The sequence below is a fragment of the Bos grunniens genome, chromosome 28 (assembly GCF_055505025.1).
Source record: "Bos grunniens cultivar Pamir isolate PY7600 chromosome 28, Bosgru_T2T1.0, whole genome shotgun sequence".
Classification (NCBI taxonomy): Eukaryota; Metazoa; Chordata; class Mammalia; order Artiodactyla; family Bovidae; genus Bos; species Bos grunniens.
In genome coordinates, this window is record NC_141192.1 from 3,094,260 (window position 1) to 3,116,237 (window position 21,978).

The 21,978-nt window shown below is 44.0% G+C and overlaps 1 protein-coding gene and 1 long non-coding RNA gene across 4 annotated transcripts in view; one reads left to right on the plus strand and one right to left on the minus strand.

Annotated features, from left to right (window-relative positions):
• WDFY4 (WDFY family member 4) overlaps positions 1–21,978 on the minus strand; it is a 249,821-nt gene that overhangs the window by 185,192 nt on the left and 42,651 nt on the right. For all 3 annotated transcript variants that reach the window (XM_086381617.1, XM_086381616.1, XM_086381618.1), the window contains exons 9-12: positions 20,238–20,690; positions 19,087–19,191; positions 17,453–17,643; positions 9,082–9,662 (exon numbers count right to left, since the gene is read on the minus strand). In XM_086381617.1, coding sequence (XP_086237743.1) covers positions 9,082–9,662; positions 17,453–17,643; positions 19,087–19,191; positions 20,238–20,690 — 1,330 coding nt within the window. The remainder of the gene's footprint in view (positions 1–9,081; positions 9,663–17,452; positions 17,644–19,086; positions 19,192–20,237; positions 20,691–21,978) is intronic.
• On the plus strand, positions 7,956–21,082 carry LOC147342748 (uncharacterized). Its single transcript, XR_015156686.1, has 2 exons — positions 7,956–8,312; positions 20,230–21,082. It is a non-coding gene; the product is annotated as an uncharacterized LOC147342748 (long non-coding RNA).

Here is a 21,978-nt window from a genome sequence, read left to right on the forward strand (position 1 = left end):
GTATAGACAGAGCCGAGGCCAGTCGCTCGCCAGGGGGATGCCAAGCGTTGGTGGAGGGCACAGGTGAGCACCCTGTCCCCCATGTCCAGCCCACTGCCCTGTCCTTTACCCCACAGACTCTCTCAGAAGAGGCTGGGGTTGCACTTCCTCTTTTCTAACCATTAGGGAAGGTCAAGGGTGATGCATTTATTTTTAATGAGAAAAAATTGTTCTATTTATGAAATCTGACTCTCATACATTTAAAAATTACTCATTGTAAAATCAGGATGACATTTGACACAGGAGTTATCTATAAAGAATCAGGCCTGATGCCATCTACAAGTTACGGCCCAAACCTTAAATTGCAGGCTATTGTGTCAGAACATTTAGCAGATCATCACTATTATTGTGGGAGTATCCAGAAAAAGCAGGACAAATACACACACACACACATACCCGCACACACACACACACACACACACACGCAGAGGCTTTGAAGGCAGACACCAGCACCATGGTGCTGTGAAAAGCTCCCTTTGTTTCTCCTGCTTCAGTAAAACATTCACGCCTCCACAAGCTTCCTGTGCTCATCCCACCAGCATGCTGGAGAGACCCACACATCTGTATATCCAAAGGCGGGTGAATTGGAGCACACGGAGGAGGCCGTGTTAGTCACTCAGTCGCGTCCAACTCTGTGACTCCATGGACCATAGCCCACCAGGCTCCTCTGTCCATGCGATTCTTCAGGCAAGAATACTCCAGGGAGAGGAGGCAGAACCAGGGACAAAGACAGTGCTGGGATCCTGGCCCCCACCACAGCCACAGCAGCCAGCCCAGAGCTTCAGCTGGTAGCAGCTGAACCTGGTAGCAGCAACAGAGCGGCACACAGGACGTGGGCCTCCCAGCCACAGCGGCACCCACAGCCACAGGGAGCGGGCAGCAATGGTGGCGGGACCCACGATGCTGGTCCCTCCAGCCAAAGCTGCGCCCTACAGCTCCGGGCGCCCGCCTCCCAGCAGCAGTGCCGATGAACGCGGCAACCCTGGGAGCAGTGAGGACACCAATGACCCTGGTCCTTCTTTCCCCACAGCGGCGGCAGTGCCCACGACCCAGGTGACCCCAGACGTGGCAGAAGTGCCTGCCATGCCAGTGCCCCAGGCAGAAGTGCCCCAGGCAGAAGTGCCAGTGATGGCAGCAGCCCTGGCAGCACTAAGGCACCAGCCATCCTAGAGGAAGAGCAGGGGCAGGGAGACCACAGGGACACCCCTGGCAGAGCTGCCGCAGGGTGGAAAGGGCTGATTTTCAAATAAAGCCAGAGGCCACCAAGAGAAGCCCAAAACTTGGGCTACAGCACCACCTACTGAAAAACAAAAGAAAGGCCTTTTAAATGGGAACTTGAATTGTTAGACTCAAAGTAAACAAAGCTTCACCTAAATAAGAGAGACATTTCCTCCTTCAAATGCACTGGCAGAGGAACAACTCATCAAGCACCACGAAAAACCAGTAACACAGTATCACAGGAAGAAAAGAACAACTCTCTAGAAACTAAACTTAAAGCCTCAAAGACTGTGATCTAACTGACAGAATTCAAAAGAGCCATCATGGAGAAAACTCAATTAACTAAGAGAATGCTCAAGAAGGCAACTCAATGAGTCAAGAGTAAAATTAATAAGCAGAAGGAATACTTTACCAAAGAGATTGCAAGTCTTAAAAAGAACCAATGGAAATTCTGGAGCTGAATAACTCAATAAATGAGATGAAGAATGGACTAGAAAGCACTAGAAACGGACCATATGGAAGAGAGAATTAGAGAGTTCAGAGTTAGAAATCTAGAGATGATTTGGTTAAAAGAAGTAAGAAAATAAGATGTTTTTAATGAAGAAACTCTATAAGAATTATCCAATTTGATAAGAAAAAGCAACTTAGAGATAATGGGTATCCCCAAAGAAGAAGAGAGTTTACTTAAAGAAACAAGAGCTGAGAACTTTCCAAATCTGGGAAGAAACTGGATATATAAGTCCATAAAACTAATAGAACTCCCAGTTATTCAATGCAAAAAGATCTTCTCCATGAGACATTACATTAAAACTGTCAAAAGTCAGTGATAAAGAAAGAATTTTAAAGATGATCAGGAGTAAAAAAAGACAGTAACCTACAAGTTACCTGCTTTAGGTTATTATATTTCTCAGCAGAAATGCTATAGGCCAGGAGAGAATGGAATAATATACTCAATATATAGAAAGAGTAAAACTGTCAACCAAGAATACTCTACCCAGAAAAGTTATCCTTCAGATATGAAGAAGAAATAAAATCTTTCCTAGACAAACAAAAGCAGAGGGAGTTCATCACTACTAGACGTGCCTGATAAGAAATGCTGAAAGGAGCGCTTCTACCTTAAACAAAGGAGCAAAAGTCCCCAAAACTTTGAGTAGGTAATAGACAGAATCAGAAAGCTGCAACTCTGTATCAGGATAAGTTGTTAAGCAATTAGAGCATACAGGTCCAAGGGGGATAAAAGCATTAAAAAAAAATAGCTACTTCAATTTGGTAATAAACTCACAACACAAAAGGGAATAATTTGTGGCAACAAAACTAAAAGGGAAGAATAAAAAGATAAAATCTGTATGAGCAAATGAAAATGACAACTTCTCAGTAGAAAAAGAACAATGGCACCCCACTCCAGTACCCTTTCCTGGAAAATCCCATGGACGGAGGAGCCTGATAGGCTGCAGTCCATGGGGTCGCTAGAGTTGGACACGACTAAATGACTTCACTTTTACTTTTCACTTTCATGCATTGGAGAAGGAAATGGCAACCCACTCCAGCGTTCTTGCCTGGAGAATCCCAGGGACGGGGGAGCCTGGTGGGCTGCCGTCTATGGGGTCACACAGAGTCGGACATGACTGAAGCGACTTAGAAGCAGCAGCAGCAACCTATGAAATGGGGTTCCCAGGTGGCACAGTGGTAAAGAATTTGCCTGCCAGCTCAGGAGATACAAGAGACACAGGTTCAAGCCCTGGGTTGGGAAGATCCCCTGAAGTGGGAAAATGGCAACCCACTCCAGTATTCTTGCCTGGAAAATTCCATGGACAGAGGAGCCTGGAGGGCTATCGTCCATGGGCTCAGAGTCGGACACGACTGAGCGACTGAGCACACACGCAGCACAGCCACCTATGGAACAGTGTATACAAACCACACGGCAACCATAAAACCAAAATCCGGAGCAGAGACATCAAACATGAACAACAGAAAATTTAGGAAAACGCCACATAAAACCACCAAATGAAATGACAGAAAAGCAAGGGGAAAGAAACTATGAAGATACAGAGCAACCAGAAAACAAAAGGTAGGATGGCAATACTGAGACTTTGCATGTCAATAATCACCCTAAATGTAAATGTACTGAATTCACCCATTGAAAGAGTGGCTGGGTGGGTTAAAAAGCAAGACCCAACTATATGCTGTCTCCAGGAGAGTCATCTCAGCTCTAAAGACAAATACAGGTTCAAAGTGAAGACATGGAAAATTATACTCTAGGCAAATGGCAGCAAAAACCAACAAAAAAACAGGTATAGCCATACTCATAGTGAACAAAATAGACTTTAGGCCAAAAGAGATAACAAGAGAAAAAATGGGGATAATCCCTCAAGTAGACATAGCAAGTGTTAATATATGTGGACCTAATATAGGAATACCAGTATATATGAAGTAATTTTAACTAACCTAAAGGGAGACATTGACAACCACATAAGAATAGTAGGGGCTTTAATACCCTCACTTACATCAACAGATTATTTGGACAGAAATTCAGTAAGGAAACATGGGGCTTAAGTGAAACATTAGAGTAGACACACTCAAATAAATACAGAACATTCCATCCAAAATCAGCAGAACACACATGCTTTTCAGGTGCACATGGAAATTCTCCAGGACAGACTATATGTTGGGACACGGGTCTCAATAGGTTTAAGAATGAAATCATATCAAGCACATTTCCAACCACCTGTATGAAACTGTAAGTCGATTACAAGTAAAAGGATGGGAAAATCACAATATGTGAAGGCTAAACAGCGTGGTACTGAGCAACTATTGAATGAAGAAATCAAAGGAGAAGTCAAAAAATACCTGAAGACAAATTCGAGTGAAGATATGCCACACCAAAATCTATGTGATGCAGCAAAAACAGTTCCAACAGGGAAGTTTATAGCAACACAGGCTTACCCTAAGAAATAAGAAAAATCTCAAAAAAACAGTCTAAGCTTACACCTAAAGAAGTAGGAAAGAAGAAGAAACAAAGTCCTAAGTCAGTAGAAGGAAGGAAATAAACAAAAAAACCTGGTGGAAATAAATTATTTTTAGAGACTAAAAAGACAGTAGAATGAAACTAAAACCTGATTCTTTGAAAAGACGAGCAAAATTGACAAATTTTTAGCTAGACCCACCAAGATAAAAAGAGAGAAGGCTCACATAAAATCAGAAACAAGAGAAATTACAACAGATATCACAGAAATACAAAGGATTGTAAGAGAGTACTCTGAACTGCTTTACATCAACAAATTGGACAAACTAAAGGAAATGGATGAAGTCTTAGAACAAACAACTTTCTAAGACTGATTCATGGAGAAACAGAAGATCTGAATAGACTGATCACTATTGATGACGGAAACAGTAATCAAAAATATCCCCAAAACAGAAGCCCAAGATCAGACAACTGGCAAAATCCACCAAACATTAAAAGAAGGGTGTCAAGCAAAAACCTGGAGACAGGGGCATGCTTCCTAATTCACTTTATGAGGCCAGCACTACCCTGATACCAAAACCAGACAAGAACAAAACAGAGAAGACAATTAGAGGCCAATGTCTTTGATAAACATAGATGCAAAAATTCTCAACAAAACAGTAGCGAACTAAATGCAACAGTGCTCTGAAAGGGTTATGCGCCCTCCTCACGTGGGGCTTATTCTAAGGGTACAAGTGTGAGTCAACGTTCACAGATCAACCAGTGTGATACACCACACAAACAAAAGGATCAAATCATACGAGTGTCTCAACAGATGCAGGAAGAGCATCTGACAAGATTCAACATCCACTTATGATTTTTAAAACTCTCAGTAAAATGAATAAAGGTCATCAATAACTTACATGTCAAATCCAGCTGACATCTTCCTGAACAGTGAAAAACAAAGCGTGTTCTCTTAGATCAGAAACAAGTATACGCACTCTCACCATTCTTACTTACTACAGTATTGGAAGAATTACTATTGTTAAAATTTTTCCATATTACCAAAAACAATCTACAGCTTCAATGCAATTCCTATCAAAATTTCAACAATGTTTTTCACAGAAGTGGAATGTAAAAGTTCTAAAATTTGCATGGAGCCACAGAAGGCCTTGACCACCCGAAGCAATTCTGAGAAGAAAAGGACAAAGCTGAGGGTGTCACACTCTCTACTTTCAAATTATACTACAAAGCTATAGTAATCAAAACATGTATAAAGAACTCAGGCAAGTCAACAACAAAAGAACCATCTTTTTAAATGGACAGAACTCTAAGTAGACATTCCAAAGATTACATACAGGTGGCCAACAGGCACCTGAAAAAATGTTCAACATTACTAATTATTAGGAAAATGCAAAGCAAAATCACAATAAGATATTACCTCATGCCCAACAGGGTGGCTATTACTAAAAAAGAAAAAAAAGGCGATAACGAGTATTTGCGAGGGTACAGAGAAAAGGAACCTCATCCACTGTTGGTGGGAATGTAAGTAAACATGGTGGAGATTCTGCAAAAAATTAGGAACAGAACCACCATATGGTCCAGTTATTCTGCTCCTGGGTATTTATCCAAAGGATATGAAAACATTAATTCAAAGAGATGTACACACTGTTACGTTCACTGCAGCTTTGTTTACAATAGCCAAGATAAGGAAATGATCGAAGGGCCCATCGACAGGTTAATGGATAAGAAGATGTGGTACGCATGCACACACAGCGGAATCCTACACAGCCATAAAAATGTGAACTCTTGCCATTTACAATATAAATGGACCTTGGGGGTATTATGTTACTTGAAATGTCAGATGGAAAGGATAGTGTATGATTTCACTCATATGTGGAATGTAAAAAGTACAAAAATAATTGAATAAATAGAACAAAACGAAAACAAAGCCATACAAGGAATTCCGGGGCTGCCCAGAGGTTAGACTCCATGCTCCCACTGCAGGAATCTCACTTTCCCTGGTTGGGGAACTAAGATCCCATATGCTGTGCAGCCAAAAAAAAAACCAGAAACAAAATAAAAACACAGATACAGATAACAGACTGGTGGTTAGAGGAAGGGAAGGAGGGTTGCAGGAGGGCAAAATGGGTACGAGAGATCAACTGTATGGTGGTGAATGGAAACAAGATTTTTGGTGGCAAGGACACTATAGTATATACAGAAGTCGAATTATAATGTTGTACACAGGAAACATATAGCTATAAACCAATGTCACCTCAATTTCTAAAAGGTGCAGAGTCTAATAGACTTTTGTCCAAAGAAGATACACAAGTAGCCAACAAGCACCTGAAAAGATTCTCAATATCAATAGCCTTCAAGGAAATGAAAATCAAAAGCCCAATAAGATACCACATCATCCCCATTAGGAGGGCTATAGTCAAAGAGATAATGACAAGAGTTGACAAAAAGATGTTCAAACTAAACCCTCACACACTACTAGTAAGAACATAAAATGGTGCAGTCACTCTGGATAACGATTTGTGGTTCCTCGAAATATTAAACATCGAGTTACCGTATGACTTAGTCACTAGTTGGGTATCTAGCCAAGAGATACACAAACATGTATCCACAAAAATCTTGTTCATGAATGTTCACAGCAGTATTACTCATAATAGCCCTAACGTGAAAACAACACAAATGCCCATCAGCCGTTATGGAGACGATAACTGTGGTATACACACTGGAATATTATTTGTCAATAAAAAGAATTAAGTACTGATACATGCTATAACATTGATGAACCTGAAAACATTATGCTAAATGAAAGAACCAGAAACAAAAAAATCACATACTCGACTATTCTGTTTATATGATATATCTAGAACAGACAAGTCAGTAAAGACAGAAGATAAATTAATGGTTGCCGGGGACTGGAGGTAGGGGCGGAAGAAATGGAAAATAATGGATAATGGGTATGGAGTTTCTTTTTTGTGTGATAAAAATGTTCTAATCAGTTGTGGTAACGATCATATAATTCTGTGAATATACAAGAAAAACATTCAATTGTACATTTTAAAGGGGCGAAGTTTATGGTGTTATGTCTCAATAAAGAAGCTGCTCTTTTAAAAAAAAGGATAAAAGAAAAAAGAATAAATGTTCTCACATGGGAACATCAGGGTCCTGAGGTTTTACTGGCAAGTTCTATTACACAGCTAAGAGGGAACACCACCCAACTGCTTAGGCCAGCATAAATGTGACAGTAAAAATAGTAAAGAAAGTGTGAAGGGCTGAACTTTCTCACAAACAAAAAATATTTTTAAAAAGTCAGCAAATCAAATCTAGCAATAATTATATCATGAGCAAATTCTGAAGGAATGCAAGGTCAGAAAACAGACTGATTTACCAGATGAACCGATGAAACAAGAACAATCATGATCATCACAGTGGTTGGAGAATTGACATCCAGCCCCCTCACCACCAGCTCCCAGTACTGATGTCTGGCTGACACATGCGGTGCTCACTTTGGATAAACATGTGCAATGTCTTTCAGAAGAGAATCCTGTGGTGTTAAGGGCCACATGACCTGGAGAGGTGGCAGGCAGGATAGTTTACTGCAATATTAATTTTTGTCTTATCACCAATGCTTCAGAGGAATGAAAAAAAAAAAAAAAAGGATACCAACTATTCTGTTGCTTTGTTATTTCATTTTCCCCCTCCTGATCCAAAGCGGGTGGGCGGTTCTTTGTGCTCCCTCACTTTAGTGGAATTCTGTGTTACAGGCATGAAAGTAAAAAGTTGTTTAGCAAAGTCAGGTCCTTGAAAAGATTAGCCTGCAGAAGAGATGTCCTTGTTGGGGGAAATGGAAGCAGCAAGAAAGAACAAGAGTCCCATGATTGGGAAGGACGCTATGGTTTGTGTCTCACAAGTCAAGGACATCACCCACGCCCTGGCAGTGCCCTGGCAGGCAGGAGATGCCATCTAGGAAGGCAAAGGCTACTCAGCACACCACAGAGGCTGGGCCCAGGCACCTAGGCTCCGAGGCACAGCAAAGAAGCCAAGGAGAAAGGGAACCTGTGCGCAGCAGAGCTCTGCCCTCAGTTTCCAAGATCAGGTAAGCTTCCGGGTTCTCGTGTGACTCATCAGCATCCCCTGACCCTGAACTGAGTCAAACCGGTTTTCTGCCAGCTCTCAGGGTAGGGGGGCGAAGTTAACTTGATTTAAAGAAAAGAAAAGGCCAAGTTAACCAAGACCAAGTTAACTTGATTTCAAGGAAAGAAAATCACGCTGTCACCAGCACAGCCCACTGGGATCCCCAGGAAGCATAAGATGGAATCTAGGTGATAAGATAAGGCCCAACCTCTTCCTCTGTGCTTAGTCTAGTCTCACTTGTTCATTGGTCACTGCCTGCAGAGGCCCTGCACCGGGCAGGCGCCTCAGATCGGAGATCCCAGTGCAAAATGGCTGCGCAGGACACGGCAGCCCGCAGATCTGCTGCAGAAGCGAGGTGCGCGATCCTCCATTCAAGGTGGTGGCCGCGGGCCGTGTGCCGAGGTGGTGCGCCCGCCCTGCGGTTCCACCCTCCCCTCTACACAGGATCCCTAAAGGCAGCCCCACCCCAGGCTTGTCCAGAGAGCAAGAGAGCTTGCACCTCTCCATTCTCTGTTAAAAGAAGAAAGGTTTCCTTTGCTTCTGAATCCAGTTCGGTCTCCTATCGGCTTAAACCTCAGATAGAAGGACTCTTGCTGGGAATGGACTCAGGAGGGTTAGTAGCAGTGTAACTTTCCGCACACCCACTTTGTACTACGCATGTGCGGGATAAGTGCCTGGGACACAGGAGACACGCACACCGAGGGCAGATTAGGGAAGCAGCAAAGCTCTACCTCTCTTCCAGGTCTGGCCACTGCGTGAAGCTTCCCTGGGGGTCACTGCCAGGTTCTGCCCTCTGAGGGTCCACCGCTAGCTCCTGCCTGGTCCTCGGGGCGTCCTTCAGGTCCCTGCGCAGGTGGAGGGTGCCTCGGGCCATGCTGTCCAGAAAGCTGAGGATCTGCAGGCAGCTCTGGATCTTGGGTGGGAGCCGGCTGGCAGAGGAAAAGGCCGCACTCAGCAGATCAGCAAACGGCCTGGCCTTGGTGTCCTCCCGGGAGGGCGGAGGGGCGTCCTCTTCCTCCAGGGCCCCAAAACAGCCCAGCAAGCAGAGGTCCTCGGCCAGCTTCTCAAAGAGCCCGGTCCTCCTAAAGAAGTCACCGTTGACTGGGTCCAGGTGCAGTGCAGCAGACAAAGCACAGAGCGTGTGCAGGACGAGGTCCAGGGTCTGGCTGGGGGACACTGCCCCCCACGTCTGCAGTGGGGGCTCCTGGAGAGACCCCTCCAGGTCAGAGAGAAGGGACAGCAGCCCGTTGAACCCACTGGAGACTCTGAAAGCAGCGCGGCCTTTGGGGGTCTCCAGGATCCGGAGCAGAGACTGAAACCAATGAGATAAAAGTGAGTGAGGTCCAGGCAGCAGATCTTTAATGCTGAGCTCCAGCCCAGCATTGCCAGAGCATTCCTGGTGCTCCTCCAGGATCCATGCCAGAGGAATAGCGAGCTGCCCGGGGGCAATTCTGAAATATTGGGAGGTCTGTACCATTCCTCTTTATTTTAGTTTTGGGTTGCCCATCAGTGTCTTTGTTCAAATGGCTGCTCTTAAAGCCTATGCTGCTTTATAGGGTTGATTTACTGTCTTATATCTCAAGTGCATCTCTCTCCACAAACCTTTCTCTGACCCCTCACTTTGACTCATCCCAGGCTGAGTGCTCATACCTCTAACTCCCCAATCAGAACTCTCACCATCCTGCATTGAAGCTGTGTGAAAATTGTCTCAGCCTTCCTCTAGTTTGAAGTGACATGAAATCAGGCTTGTTCACTGCTGTGGATTGTAGTACCTACTTAATAAATACTTGCTAAGCTCATGGAATGTACCATTTTCTATATTGCAAAAGGAAACAGTGAAATCTATACAGAGCAGTTTATTACTATTTACCTTCCTCTGTGTGAAAGCACAGGTACTTTTAATAAATGGAAGATTGTCAAACAAATCTACTTAAAAGCGGGTGTGACTATACAAGGGAATTGAGGTGGAGAAGAGAAATCCTTCATGGAGGGAAACATATAGGCACAGCATATAACATAGACCATGTGTGGAGTTTAGCCTATCACAATGCACATGGTAGAATCTACCTTTGCAAGACTGCGGAGGATTTTCTGGACAGCCAGACTTCTCATTCCCTCTGGAGTCACACACTTACTAAGCACTTCCAATGTACCGTTCTTTGGTCCTAGTACCCATGATATACCCTAGGTGTTCAGTAAATGTTTTAGAAGGACTGCACTTGAGAAGTTCTCATTCTGGGCTAAAGTCTCACACCTAAGAGTGAAGAATGGATGGATGATTTTAGATAAATATCAAAAGCCTCTAAATTTGGGCATTTAGTTGCTTACTGTTCGTGAAACTTGAATGGGACTCCATCAAACACCCAGGTTCCCTGAGCGTGTCTCCCAGAAAACGAGCAGTTTTCTGTGGTTCTGTAGTAAGTGCTGCAGGAACATTTGAGTTGTTTCATCCTTTCCAACGTTTAGTGCTCTAGCGACACAGGAAAGAGACTTTTCTTGGCAGGCACAACTTAAAGTCAGTTTCAGGATGCTTGAAACAAGGTTCGAAGAGAAAAAGGTAAGGGAAAAAAAGTTCCTAATCTGGGAGAGATGGTGCCTTAAATGCATGGTTTAGGGTGATATTCTGCAGCATAATACATGGAAATCCGATGACAAAGAGAAAATTGATGGGTCAGAAAGGGAGCGAAGGGACAAGACTTCTAAATTCTCATATAGAGAAAGTCGAATAGAAACTCAGTAAAGTTACAGGTAAATATGAAATATGAAGTCATGTCCTTCGCAGGGGAAAGTAAGTTTCTAGTTCTATCTCTAAAATGCTGGTAACTCCAACCTAACACTAGTGTTTATCTGAAACACTATAATGTGTACCACTGGAACCCAAACTTTGTTATCTAAGATTATATTCTGCTACAAGAAGCTTGAACTGCTTGGCAGATGGTGAACCCAGGCATGGGGTAGGAAAGCGTGAAATGAGCCAAAACTAAGCTAAGGCACACAACCAAGGACCCTTTCAAAGCGGAAGAGAAATGATGACCGAGAAGCTGCCCAAAGTATTCCCACGGCCCCATCAACAACATTTCAAGTACACAAAACAAAGATTATAGAAATGAGGAGAATCTATACAAGGCCAAAGGTCATGATTATGCTCAAAATGGACAAATTATCATATACAGTGAGGCAGAAAGATTCATCCGCACTAATATGGGTCAATTGATCTTTTCCCAGTTATTGGAAAAGGAAATGCATGACTTATGGTGGTTAGATCAATGACTGCCCACCACAGCTCTGGGGGATGGCTGTGGGGAAATTGAATTATTTTGTTCTTTAAAAGAAACTCAGCATCAGGGTCACCCACTAACAGGGGATGAAATCAGAGTCATGGGACATGGTTCAGGGAAATGGGATTTCCAGACTGTCTGACAGACAGAGGCAAATTGAAACACTAAGAACTAGAGTTTCCAGTGACAGCTGCTTTCTCCTCCTACGTGAGGATATCACTTAACTACTCCTGTTGTGTTTAGTCACTAAGTCATGTCCGACTCTTTTTGCAACCCCATGGGCTGTAGCCTGCCACGCTCCTCCATCCATGGGATTTCTCAGGCAAGAATACTGGAGCAGGTTGCCATTTCCTTTTCCAGGGGAGCTTCCTGACTCAGGGATCAAACCCACGTCGACTGCATTGGCAGGCAGATTCTTTACCACTGAGACAACAGGGAAGTCCAACTAATTCTGTATTTGGCTCAAAACCCAGGAAAGATTGCATTTATAGACAGGTCCTGAAAAAGAAGATTATATGCAGACTATGAGAACAGATTCCCCGGGATCGTAATGTTGGTGAGTGTAAAAGCTTACGGTTCAGCAGCACAGAGTTCCCTAGACGAGGCAGGGACTTTCTCTGAATACACAGCACCACCACAGCTGCCTTCCCCAAATCCCACCCCCAACCCTGGGGCTCTGGAGCCAGTCATCTGTGCCTGTCTTGTATGAGTGACTCACTCTGGACAGAATTAATGCTTCTTTACCAAGGTGGAAATGTGCTCTAGCCTTCAAGCATGCTGAGTGGCAGGGGTGGTCTCTTCCTGCCATCTGATAATCCACATGAAAGGCTGACTGACCATCAGCGTGTGGCTCAGCATTGTCTGTCTCAACCTGTCTCAATGTGACTAGTGCCATGAAAAATAAATAAAGTACCGATACATCAAGAAATCTGAGGCTCTAGGGTGTTAAACTGTCTAAGTTTGTGTGAGTGCTTTCAATAGCTCTGAAAACCCCTATTACGCTATTCAGGGCAAATGGAATGAATGGAAGTCTGTTTATCACATGACATGTGACAAAATAAACACCCAAAAAAGAGAACGATTAACAAATAAAACCAATCAGATTATAAGCAATTGTCTGAGGGCTAGATGACCGCCAAAACTCCCCTCTTCCCTTAAGAAACCACCTTCCAATTGTCCAGTTTTATACCAAACATTGCTCATCAGATCTCCGTCATTCCGAGTGCTGACAGCAGATATTTTAAAAAGAGAGCAACACAATAATAGCCATCCTTATGATCTGTGTCTCTCAGAGGGTCTATCCCCTTAATTCCTAGATGGCACTTCTCTCCTCCTATAGGGAGGGGGGAAGAAAAAAAGGAATGGCCGTCCTTAATTGTTGCTTTGTTTGATTTATTAAATTCAGAGTCATTATCTAAAATGGGGGTAATGTCATTAGAACTCAGGCTTCTCTATTATTTCTTGGGATGGGGTTAATTTCATATTTGCAGAGTCATAAAGTAAAGAGTCCAAAATCTAATTACAAAGACTTAATTTCATAGCAACTAAAGAGAAACATTTCTATCATAAAGGAAAATAAATACTGCGCTACTTCGGGAAACGATTTGTCAGGAACTGGGGGCCTAGGAGGAGGGTCTCCATTACTGTCATTCAACTTTGCATGATAATGCATCACCTAGGCTTGCAAGTCCGCGGAAGGGAGTAAATTTAATCAGCTGAAGTCAAAGTAATCAGGCTAGGGTTGACACATTTCAAGAAAGGTCAGCGTTAAGCACATTTTCTCCTCCTTAACTCAGTTACCATGTCATCGTCTCTGAGTTAGTATTCCTCCAGCTTGAATCTATAAAATGGATGTCTGCTGCAAAGCGCTAACTATGTTAAGACTAACAGGATTTATTTCACATTCTATTATTTGTTATTCCTCATAATTTTCCATGTGTCATGCTGGAAGACGGGTGAGGTAATGCAATTAAGCTCAGAGTTGAACAGCTAAATGTATATTAGCAAATCAATCTGAATTTGTGCATAACCCAATCATGGTCCCACTGGCCGTGGAGAGGAAATTCATTTGCTTACATTATTCTTTAACTCGGTTATCATTTGCCAGAATTAGGTGGTGAAGTCACATGTGCTTCTGTATTGGTATGGAAGCACCACTGGATTTTTGGAAGCAACTGCCTTAAGTCACATGTTTCTGGAGGAATTTTCTCCTCCAGAGCAGCTGGCTAACTCTCAGGGAAGGGAAGTGAGGGTGGCACCATGATGTGAATATGCTTCAGAGATGGCAAGCCTTGATCAGGTGGTGGGGTGGAGGTCCCCACATTCCATCACTCCCCCTTCATTCTACATCTGACCCACTTTGCAGGCACAGCGCAAGCACACTCTCAACCACCAAAAAGGGAAATCTAGCCAGAACTAATTTCACATCTTTGTTTCCCAAGGGATTCCCAAGGTGATTTAAAACAAAGGCCTATCTCACATCAGATTCCAGCAAATGTTGGCTAGTTGTTCATAGGACTCGATGGTGGGCACGCCTGGAACAGGCTCTGGGGCCCAATCCTTCCCCACAACCCACCAGAGCTTCAGTGTGTTATCAGCCTGGTCCCGGAAAAGCCATGGAGGCTCCAGGCACCCTCCTCACTGCCCAGCAGTAACTTGGTACCCAGGAAGAAGACAGCGCATTGAGCACAGGGTGAAAGTCAAAGTGAAAATCACTCAGTCGTCTCTGACTCTCTGCAACCCCAAGGACTATGCAGTCCATGGAATTCTCCAGGCCAGAATACTGGAGTGGGTAGCCTATCCCTTCTCCAGAGGATCTTCCCGACCCAAGAATCGAACTGGGGTCTCCTGCATTGCAGGTGGATTCTTTACCAACTATGAGGTATGAGCTATGAGGGAAGCCCAGAGTATGACTGTGTTAAAAAAGCTCACACACTATTCATCCCTGATGTACTCCCTCGATGGTGTGATACTGAGATGATACCGAATCTGTAAAACACCATGGCTTCACATGGCTAATTCTGGAAATTCAGTCCTATTACCCAAGGTCTGACACTCCAGGATGGTGCCTCTGGGCTATCGGGTAAACAAGATGAACTTTGGAGCAAAGCAGAGAGCTTTTCTGTAATAGACACAAAAACACTACTCTCCAAAACACTATGAATGTGGAAATGCCAGGTACAGTTAGGGATTCCAATTATTCATCCAAGAGAAAACCAAAGTCCTGACTGCCTTGGTCCCTGCCTTCCCTGTCCCTCATTCAAATGAACTTAAACAGAGACATATGAGAAAAAAATTCAACAAAGAGCATGGTGAAGAGAAAAGATCACCAAATTTTTAGTCGCTAGTCTTAGATCCAAATTCAACTTCACCTTTGAGTATTAGAATCTCTCTGGGCCTGTCTCTACTGCCACATCAGGAGTGGACCATGTGAAGCCAAGGGGCTCTCCAGCTATAAACTCTTATTAATTCTTGCTATCTCTCTGCCTTAATCTTCCCTCTACATGCTCCCTTCAGACCTGTTACTTCACATAACCATGGAACTCTAGTGTCTTTAAAAAGACCTTTAACTTTCCTTTTTTGTTCCATCACCTTCAATGATTTTCTGACTCTGTGATGAAATCACTGTTTTGGTTCTTGTCATCTATGAAATGCATGATAACTATAGTCAAAAGGTCACTTTGGGGTGGGCTTCTCATGACACATTGGCTATGCTGAGCTCCACAGGCTTAGGTCATCAGATAACATGAATACCGCTACATCAGTGCCTGGCACGGGCTTTGCTAGGAAATTAAGTTGGTAAAATAAACCGAATGTTGTTCTCTAACTGTTAAAATGGTTTTGTACTGAGATCAGCTCAGTTCAGTTCAGTTCAGTCGCTCAGTCGTGTCCGACTCTTCGTGACCCCATGAATCACAGCACACCAGGCCTCCCTGTCCATCACCAACTCCCGGAGTTCACTCAAACTCACATCCATCAAGTCAGTGATGCCATCCAGCCATCTCATCCTCTGTTGTCTCCTTCTCCTCCTGCCCCTAATCCCTCCCAACATCAGGGTCTTTTCCAATGAGTCAACTCTTTGCATGAGGTGGCCAAAGTATTGGAGTTTCAGCTTTAGCATCAGGCCTTCCAGTGAACACCCAGGACTGATCTCCTTTAGGATGGACTGGTTGGATCTCCATGCAGTCCAGGGGACTCTCAAGAGTCTTCTCCAACACCACAGTTCAAAAGCATCAATTCTTCAGCACTCAGCTTTCTTCACAGTCCAACTCTCACATCCATACATGACCACTGGAAAAACCATAGCCTTGACTAGACAGACCTTTGTTGGCAAAGTAATGTCTCTGCTTTTGAATATGCTTTCTAGGTTGGTCATAACTGTCCTTCCAAGGATTAAGTATCTTTTAATTTCATGGCTGCAGTCACCATCTGCAGTGATTTTGGAGCCCCCAAAAATAAAGTCTGACACTGTTTCCACTGTTTCCCCATCTATTTGCCATGAAGTGATGGGACCAGATGCCATGATCTTAGTTTTCTGAATGTTGAGCTTTAAGCCAACTTTTTCACTCTCCTCTTTCACTTTCATCAAGAGGCTTTTTAGTTCCTCTTCACTTTCTGCCATAAGGATCATGTCATCTCATGGCTAAATATGGTTGAGGGTTTTATTTTGGAAGTGAGAGCAACTTTGTATTATACAAAATTCACCAGTGTCCAGTACAACATGGTAATGCAACAGGAGTGCGCTTTGCATGCGGGTTCTTCTGCACATAGACGTGACAGGCCCCCAGATCAGTTCCCTGGGGGATATGTGCATTTCAGTCTGCTCTTCTCGTAAACAACCATAAATGAAAGACGGAAGGTTTTTGTTAAAGATATAAGCCCCCACAGGCAAAAGCAATGGAAAAGCAGGAACAGAAAGAAAATTGTGAGAGCTGTAAGGGTGATGGTACTTACTATCATCTTTAACTATTTTAAGATAATTTGATGATGGTTAACAATATTATTAAAAAATATAGATACGCTTTTCTTTGTTGTCCATAGGTGACACCCTAGTTTGACTTCTCCCTGTGAAACCACTGTTCCTGTGCCTTTGACTGCCTTTGGCTTCCTCTTCCCACTTCAGACATTCCCTCCTCTGTGACCCTTCCTCAAACATGCAAGGCAATTTCTACTTCTCTGTTCCCATGGCAGCCTGCTTTCAGCATCTACCAGGGCATAACCATGCTGCATCACCATGATTGCTTACTTAATATTAGTCCTAGGCTAGAGCTACCAGTTAGCAAGGGCTGAGTTCCATTCAGCTGTGTGTCCCGGGCACTCTGCATCAGGCCTGGTTATCTGGTAGCTGCTCACTAAAGGCTGGGCAGCTAAACGAGGCCGCAGCTTGGCCACCACCGATTCAGGCTCCACTTCCATAGTTTCCAGTGTGGCTGGGAAGTAACTGCCCAACCAAGGACTGCATTTCCTGGCACCTCATGCATCCAGATGAATCCTGCCCAAAGAAAACTGGACATGCACCAGTTCTAGGCCAGAAAAAGAGTGTGCGCCATTTTCTCTGCTCTCCCTTCCCTTGTCTGCTGGCTGGATTAGGGCCTAGGTGACAGTTGTCCCTGAATGACATTCCTCCCAATTACTGATTGGACCATATGTAAGAAACCTCTAATGTGCCAGGCTATTGAGTGGGTAGGATTTATGTGTGACAGCAGCTAGTACTACTCTGCCTGCATGATAAGTGACCAAGTGAGGGAATGAACACATGGGCAAATGCCAACCACTGGCTGCAGGTCCATAGGAAAGCCCATCACAAAGGAGGACTTGACATCACCTTCAGGAGGTCCAGTTTCAGCTGTATTTCCCCTTGAGTGGACGAGCACAAAGCGCCCACAATGATGCTCATGTACTCCTCGGCGTTGATGACTGAGAGCTGCTCCAAGATGCTGAGCGAGGCTGCCCGGTAGCACTCACCATCCAGGAAGATCTTGATGAAGGGCACCATGCCGTGGTCTTTCAGGACAACTGGGGACCAGACAGACAGTATTGCTAGAGTGGTGGGCGTCTTGGGACTTTAGTTTCAATTATAAGAGCAGCTTTTCTTTACAATTTCCAAGTATGTTTGGCTACATATGTATATGTTTTTTCCACCCATTAGAAACTTTTTTTCCAAAATTAATACTTACTGTTAAAATAAGAAGAGGAGTAGAGAAACTATGGAGCTGAGAATTAAAAAGAAAACTCTTTCTTCTCCAGTGAGAATTCTGCTTTTGAAACCACCCTCCCCCTTTTCTTTTTTTTTTTTTTTCCCCCTTTTCTAAGTAGTATAAACTTTAACTGGATGTACCTCTGACATTTATTTCCACATAATCCCTAATCCAGGGCCAATGGCAATTCTTATCTTATCAATTCTTATCTCTGCCTAAAGTCTTGTTGAAAGCAAGTCGGAATTTAAGAATGTATTTAATTCATAAGCAGTTTCTTGGGATGGGGGTGGGGGGAGCAGAATCAAAGAAATTTGGCTAACGGTATGTTTTTTGTTTAAAAGTAATCCTAAGAATTTCTTCCCCGGGACTGATCTTTGGAGTAATTACATGTAGAATAAGAACCAGGAAGTAACTGGATCATTCAAATGGCATGATGTGGATTTGAGCTGGTCAACTCCATGAAGCAGAATTTCCCAATTATGGGCCGGGTATTCCTCACATGGAATCACCTAGGGGGCCTTTTAAAAGTAGATTTCTGGGCTCTACCTTGACCTGATAATTAGATCTCTGGGAGGGAACCTAGGAATATGTATCTCCCTGTTAACCAGAATCTCCAGGAAATCTTTTATAGTCTCACATTAGAGATGCTCTACCATAATGAAACAGTCATTCACATTTGGTATAGTTGACCTGTGAGGGCCCCAGGTAAAGACGCACCACATCCCCAAAGCCATTCATGTCACTTTGTTGATGCATCTGCTTTATAGTATAACATACATGCATATGTTTTATGCATGTATTTTTAAACATGGGAGCCACATGATCTCAGGAAGCTAATTTTTTTTTTTTTTTAATGAACGAAGCTATTAAATCCATCATGGGCTAGAAGCACATCAAATTATATCTCTTAAAAATGATAACAATATTTTGCAATTTGAATCCTTTTATAAAAGCATCTATAGTCAGTGCAGCAGGATATTAAAAGATTTTACTTGAGGGAAATGGGGTTTCTGTGGTCTCATAAATTTAAGATAACTCTTTGACTCACAACCTTATTTAGCAAACTAAACAGTAAAAAGTGTCAACTGATGTGTCTACCAATTTACTGATGATCAGCAGACATAAAGCAGTAAATGGACATTAGCCACAGCGATAGTGTTGGCTATTCTTTGGATGTAGCCTTTGAACACTGGCATAAATCATCAGGAAATAGCCAATGCCTCCCCAAGCAGTCACAGTGTGAATTTGGTACCGTTCTCACCTGCATTCCTAACTGACCCTTTCAGAAGCGTGACCACCGTTTTCAGCATCACACAAGTCAGCTCTCTTTCTGTATCTTGAACTCCAGGATTGACCTCTTTGTTTCCTGCCATATTTAAGAAACAATGAAAACAAAATTTTAAGCACACGTGCTATGGCCCCAAATCTCCAGTTCCATCATTTTTCTACCCTCTTTGTTGTCGCTGTTCAGTCACTGAGTCGTGTCCAGCTTTTCACGATCCCATGGACTGCAGCACACCAGGTTCCCTGTTCTTCACTGTCTCCTGGAGTTTGCTCAAACTCATGTCCATTGACATGTCCAATATCTATCTTCTTAAAGAAAGATGAATATCATGCTTCCATTATAAAGGAGTGTGCATCCCAACTTGTAAGATGTGACCCTACAATCCCTACATCAGAAGCTCTCTCACTTGAATTGCATCTGAATCCCCTGGAAGGCTTATAGAAAAATCCAAGGTACATGTATGGGGCATGGTTAGGCAGGAAGATAACCCAGGCCAGCACTCCTGAGGCAGAGGCGAGGGGATGCTGCCAAGAAGCCACAGGCATACAACCCAGCAGGGCACACAATAGTGTGCCCAAGGTTAGAGGGGCAAGCTGGGCCAGCAAGGCCCTGGTTGCTGACCTCTGTTCCAAGTGGGAGACCACTGGGCCCTACAGCCCCATGTGAGCAAGGTGGCCATGTTCCAGTAGAGCCCAGAGGTGACCCCACACCTTTCCCCCACCCCGAGCTCAGGCCTCTCTGAAAGCCCTTTCCCTTTTGCACTCCTGAGGCCCTGTCTCCCCATCTACCCATCTACATACTCAGACAATAACTGGCGCAGGAGGTATCTGATAGCTTAGGACTCATCAGGCCTGAGTTAGTCCCATGAGTTGGCTTAAAGTTACACCTATCCCTCTCAACTTATCGTGGGGAGGAGCAAGCAAGTTACAGAGAACAGGGAGGCTGGCTGCTCTGTGAAGCCGTGGATCCCAAGGGTACTCTCTCTAAGCCTCATGGCAGCACGCAACATTTGCACGTTCACTTCTCTCTGTTCTGTTGATGGGTGGTGGGGCTGGCACACGGACCTGGCCCGGCTAACACTGACCCCGGCCCATCCCCACTTCCCCTCCGATGCTCCAGGGAGGCACCTGACTTCCTCAGGATCTTGGCGTGCTTCCGTAGCTGGGCCAGCAGCAGACCCAGGAGCCCCGAGTCCCGGAAAATGTCAGTGAAGAGCGGGTCGCCACCAGCAATCCTGAGGACACTCTGCAGGGCCACGAGGGTACACAGCGACTCCGGGCTCTCCTGGATCAGGCGCTGCACCTTCCGCAGGATCTCGTGGGGCACATAACGCAGCTCGAACACCAGGGCCTCCAGCATCTGGAAGAAGTGCCTCTGCACCAGGGTCGGCTTCAGGGGCACGATCTCCACGAACTGCGAGATGGGCTGCAGGGTCCACTCCAGGAGGAAGAAGTTGCGGGGGTTCCAGGTCCACATGGTCCTGATGGACGACAGGACTTTGGTGCAGATGATGGGGTCGCTGACTTTGTGGAAAACATTCTGCAGGACTTGAAAGGCCTGAAGATTCTTCACAGTCACCCCTGAAGATGCAAAAAGGAATCATCCTGCAAGCCATTTTTCTTGACTATGCCTAAAAATATGTGGTTAAATTATCAGGAGGATGTGCCATTTAAAGTTTCTACTTTCTAATTCCTGTAGTAAATATCTATCAGAAGTCCAGAGAAGCCATCTGCCTAGGCTATGAGTAAGGTTAGAGCTGCATTGTCCAAGCGTGCTGGCTGATTAAGCATTGAAACGTGGCTACTGTGAATCCAGGCGTGCCATGAGTTAAAAATACACGCCAGATTTCTAAGACATAGCACAAAGAAATGAACACGATGAAAAAAATCATTAACGGTTATTTGTATGATCACATTTTTGATGGTAATATTTTGGCTATATAGAGTTAAATAAAATATATTATGAAAAATAATGTAACCTGTTTCTTCTTAATTTTAAAAATTTTGTAATTAGAACATTTAAAATTATGTAATGTGGCTCACATTATATTTCCATTGGCAGCAGGGGGCTGGAGGACTGGTTTCAATTAGTTAAAATCAAATGATGCTAAAGATTACTAAGCAAAGTCAGTTTCATTTCTAGACAAGTTATTAAATAAAAAGACCATCTGAACCCATCCCCCCTTTTCTCTCCAGATACAAGGTGAAGCCTCATTCTATCCTGCCCTTGAGACACATCCTCACAGAACTCTCTACTTCCAGCTCTCCCTGCCTCAGACACTCAAAATGTTTCTGAAACTCCTCTCTAGTCCACACACTGCCCTGTGTGTCTGCTGGAGTCACATCCAGTGGCTTTTCCTACACTGGCCTCACAGCTTTTCACCCTCCACTTCATCCCCCTCCTTCCTTCCTGGCCCACCCATCCTTTGCCTTGAGACCTCTCTTGAATGAGACTGTCTGTGCAGTTTCCTGACTGACCCAGGCAGAGCTAAACCCCACCCTTCATGTAACTGTTCTTATTTATCAGCCAGTTACTGAGTAGATTATAGCTCGGGGTTTATGTAGAGCATCGGAATGTATAGCTCGGTCTCTGTAGAGCATCTTTAAGGCACAGACACCTGGCCTGTTGACAGTGGTTTCCAGCATGGTGCAGAGTGGCTGCTGGACAGAAGCATCAGTACATGTTGATTGAATTCATCAGTCAATCAATCAATCAATATATCATAGAACTAAGGGGGCACTGACTCTGAGCCTGGGTTGCTATTTCAGGGCCATCAGCCCCTGTTAGACAAGCAGATGTCACCGAGGAAGTCACGTCAGAGGTGAGAGTGGAAACCACAGACTGTCTCCATTATTTGAGCAAACATTT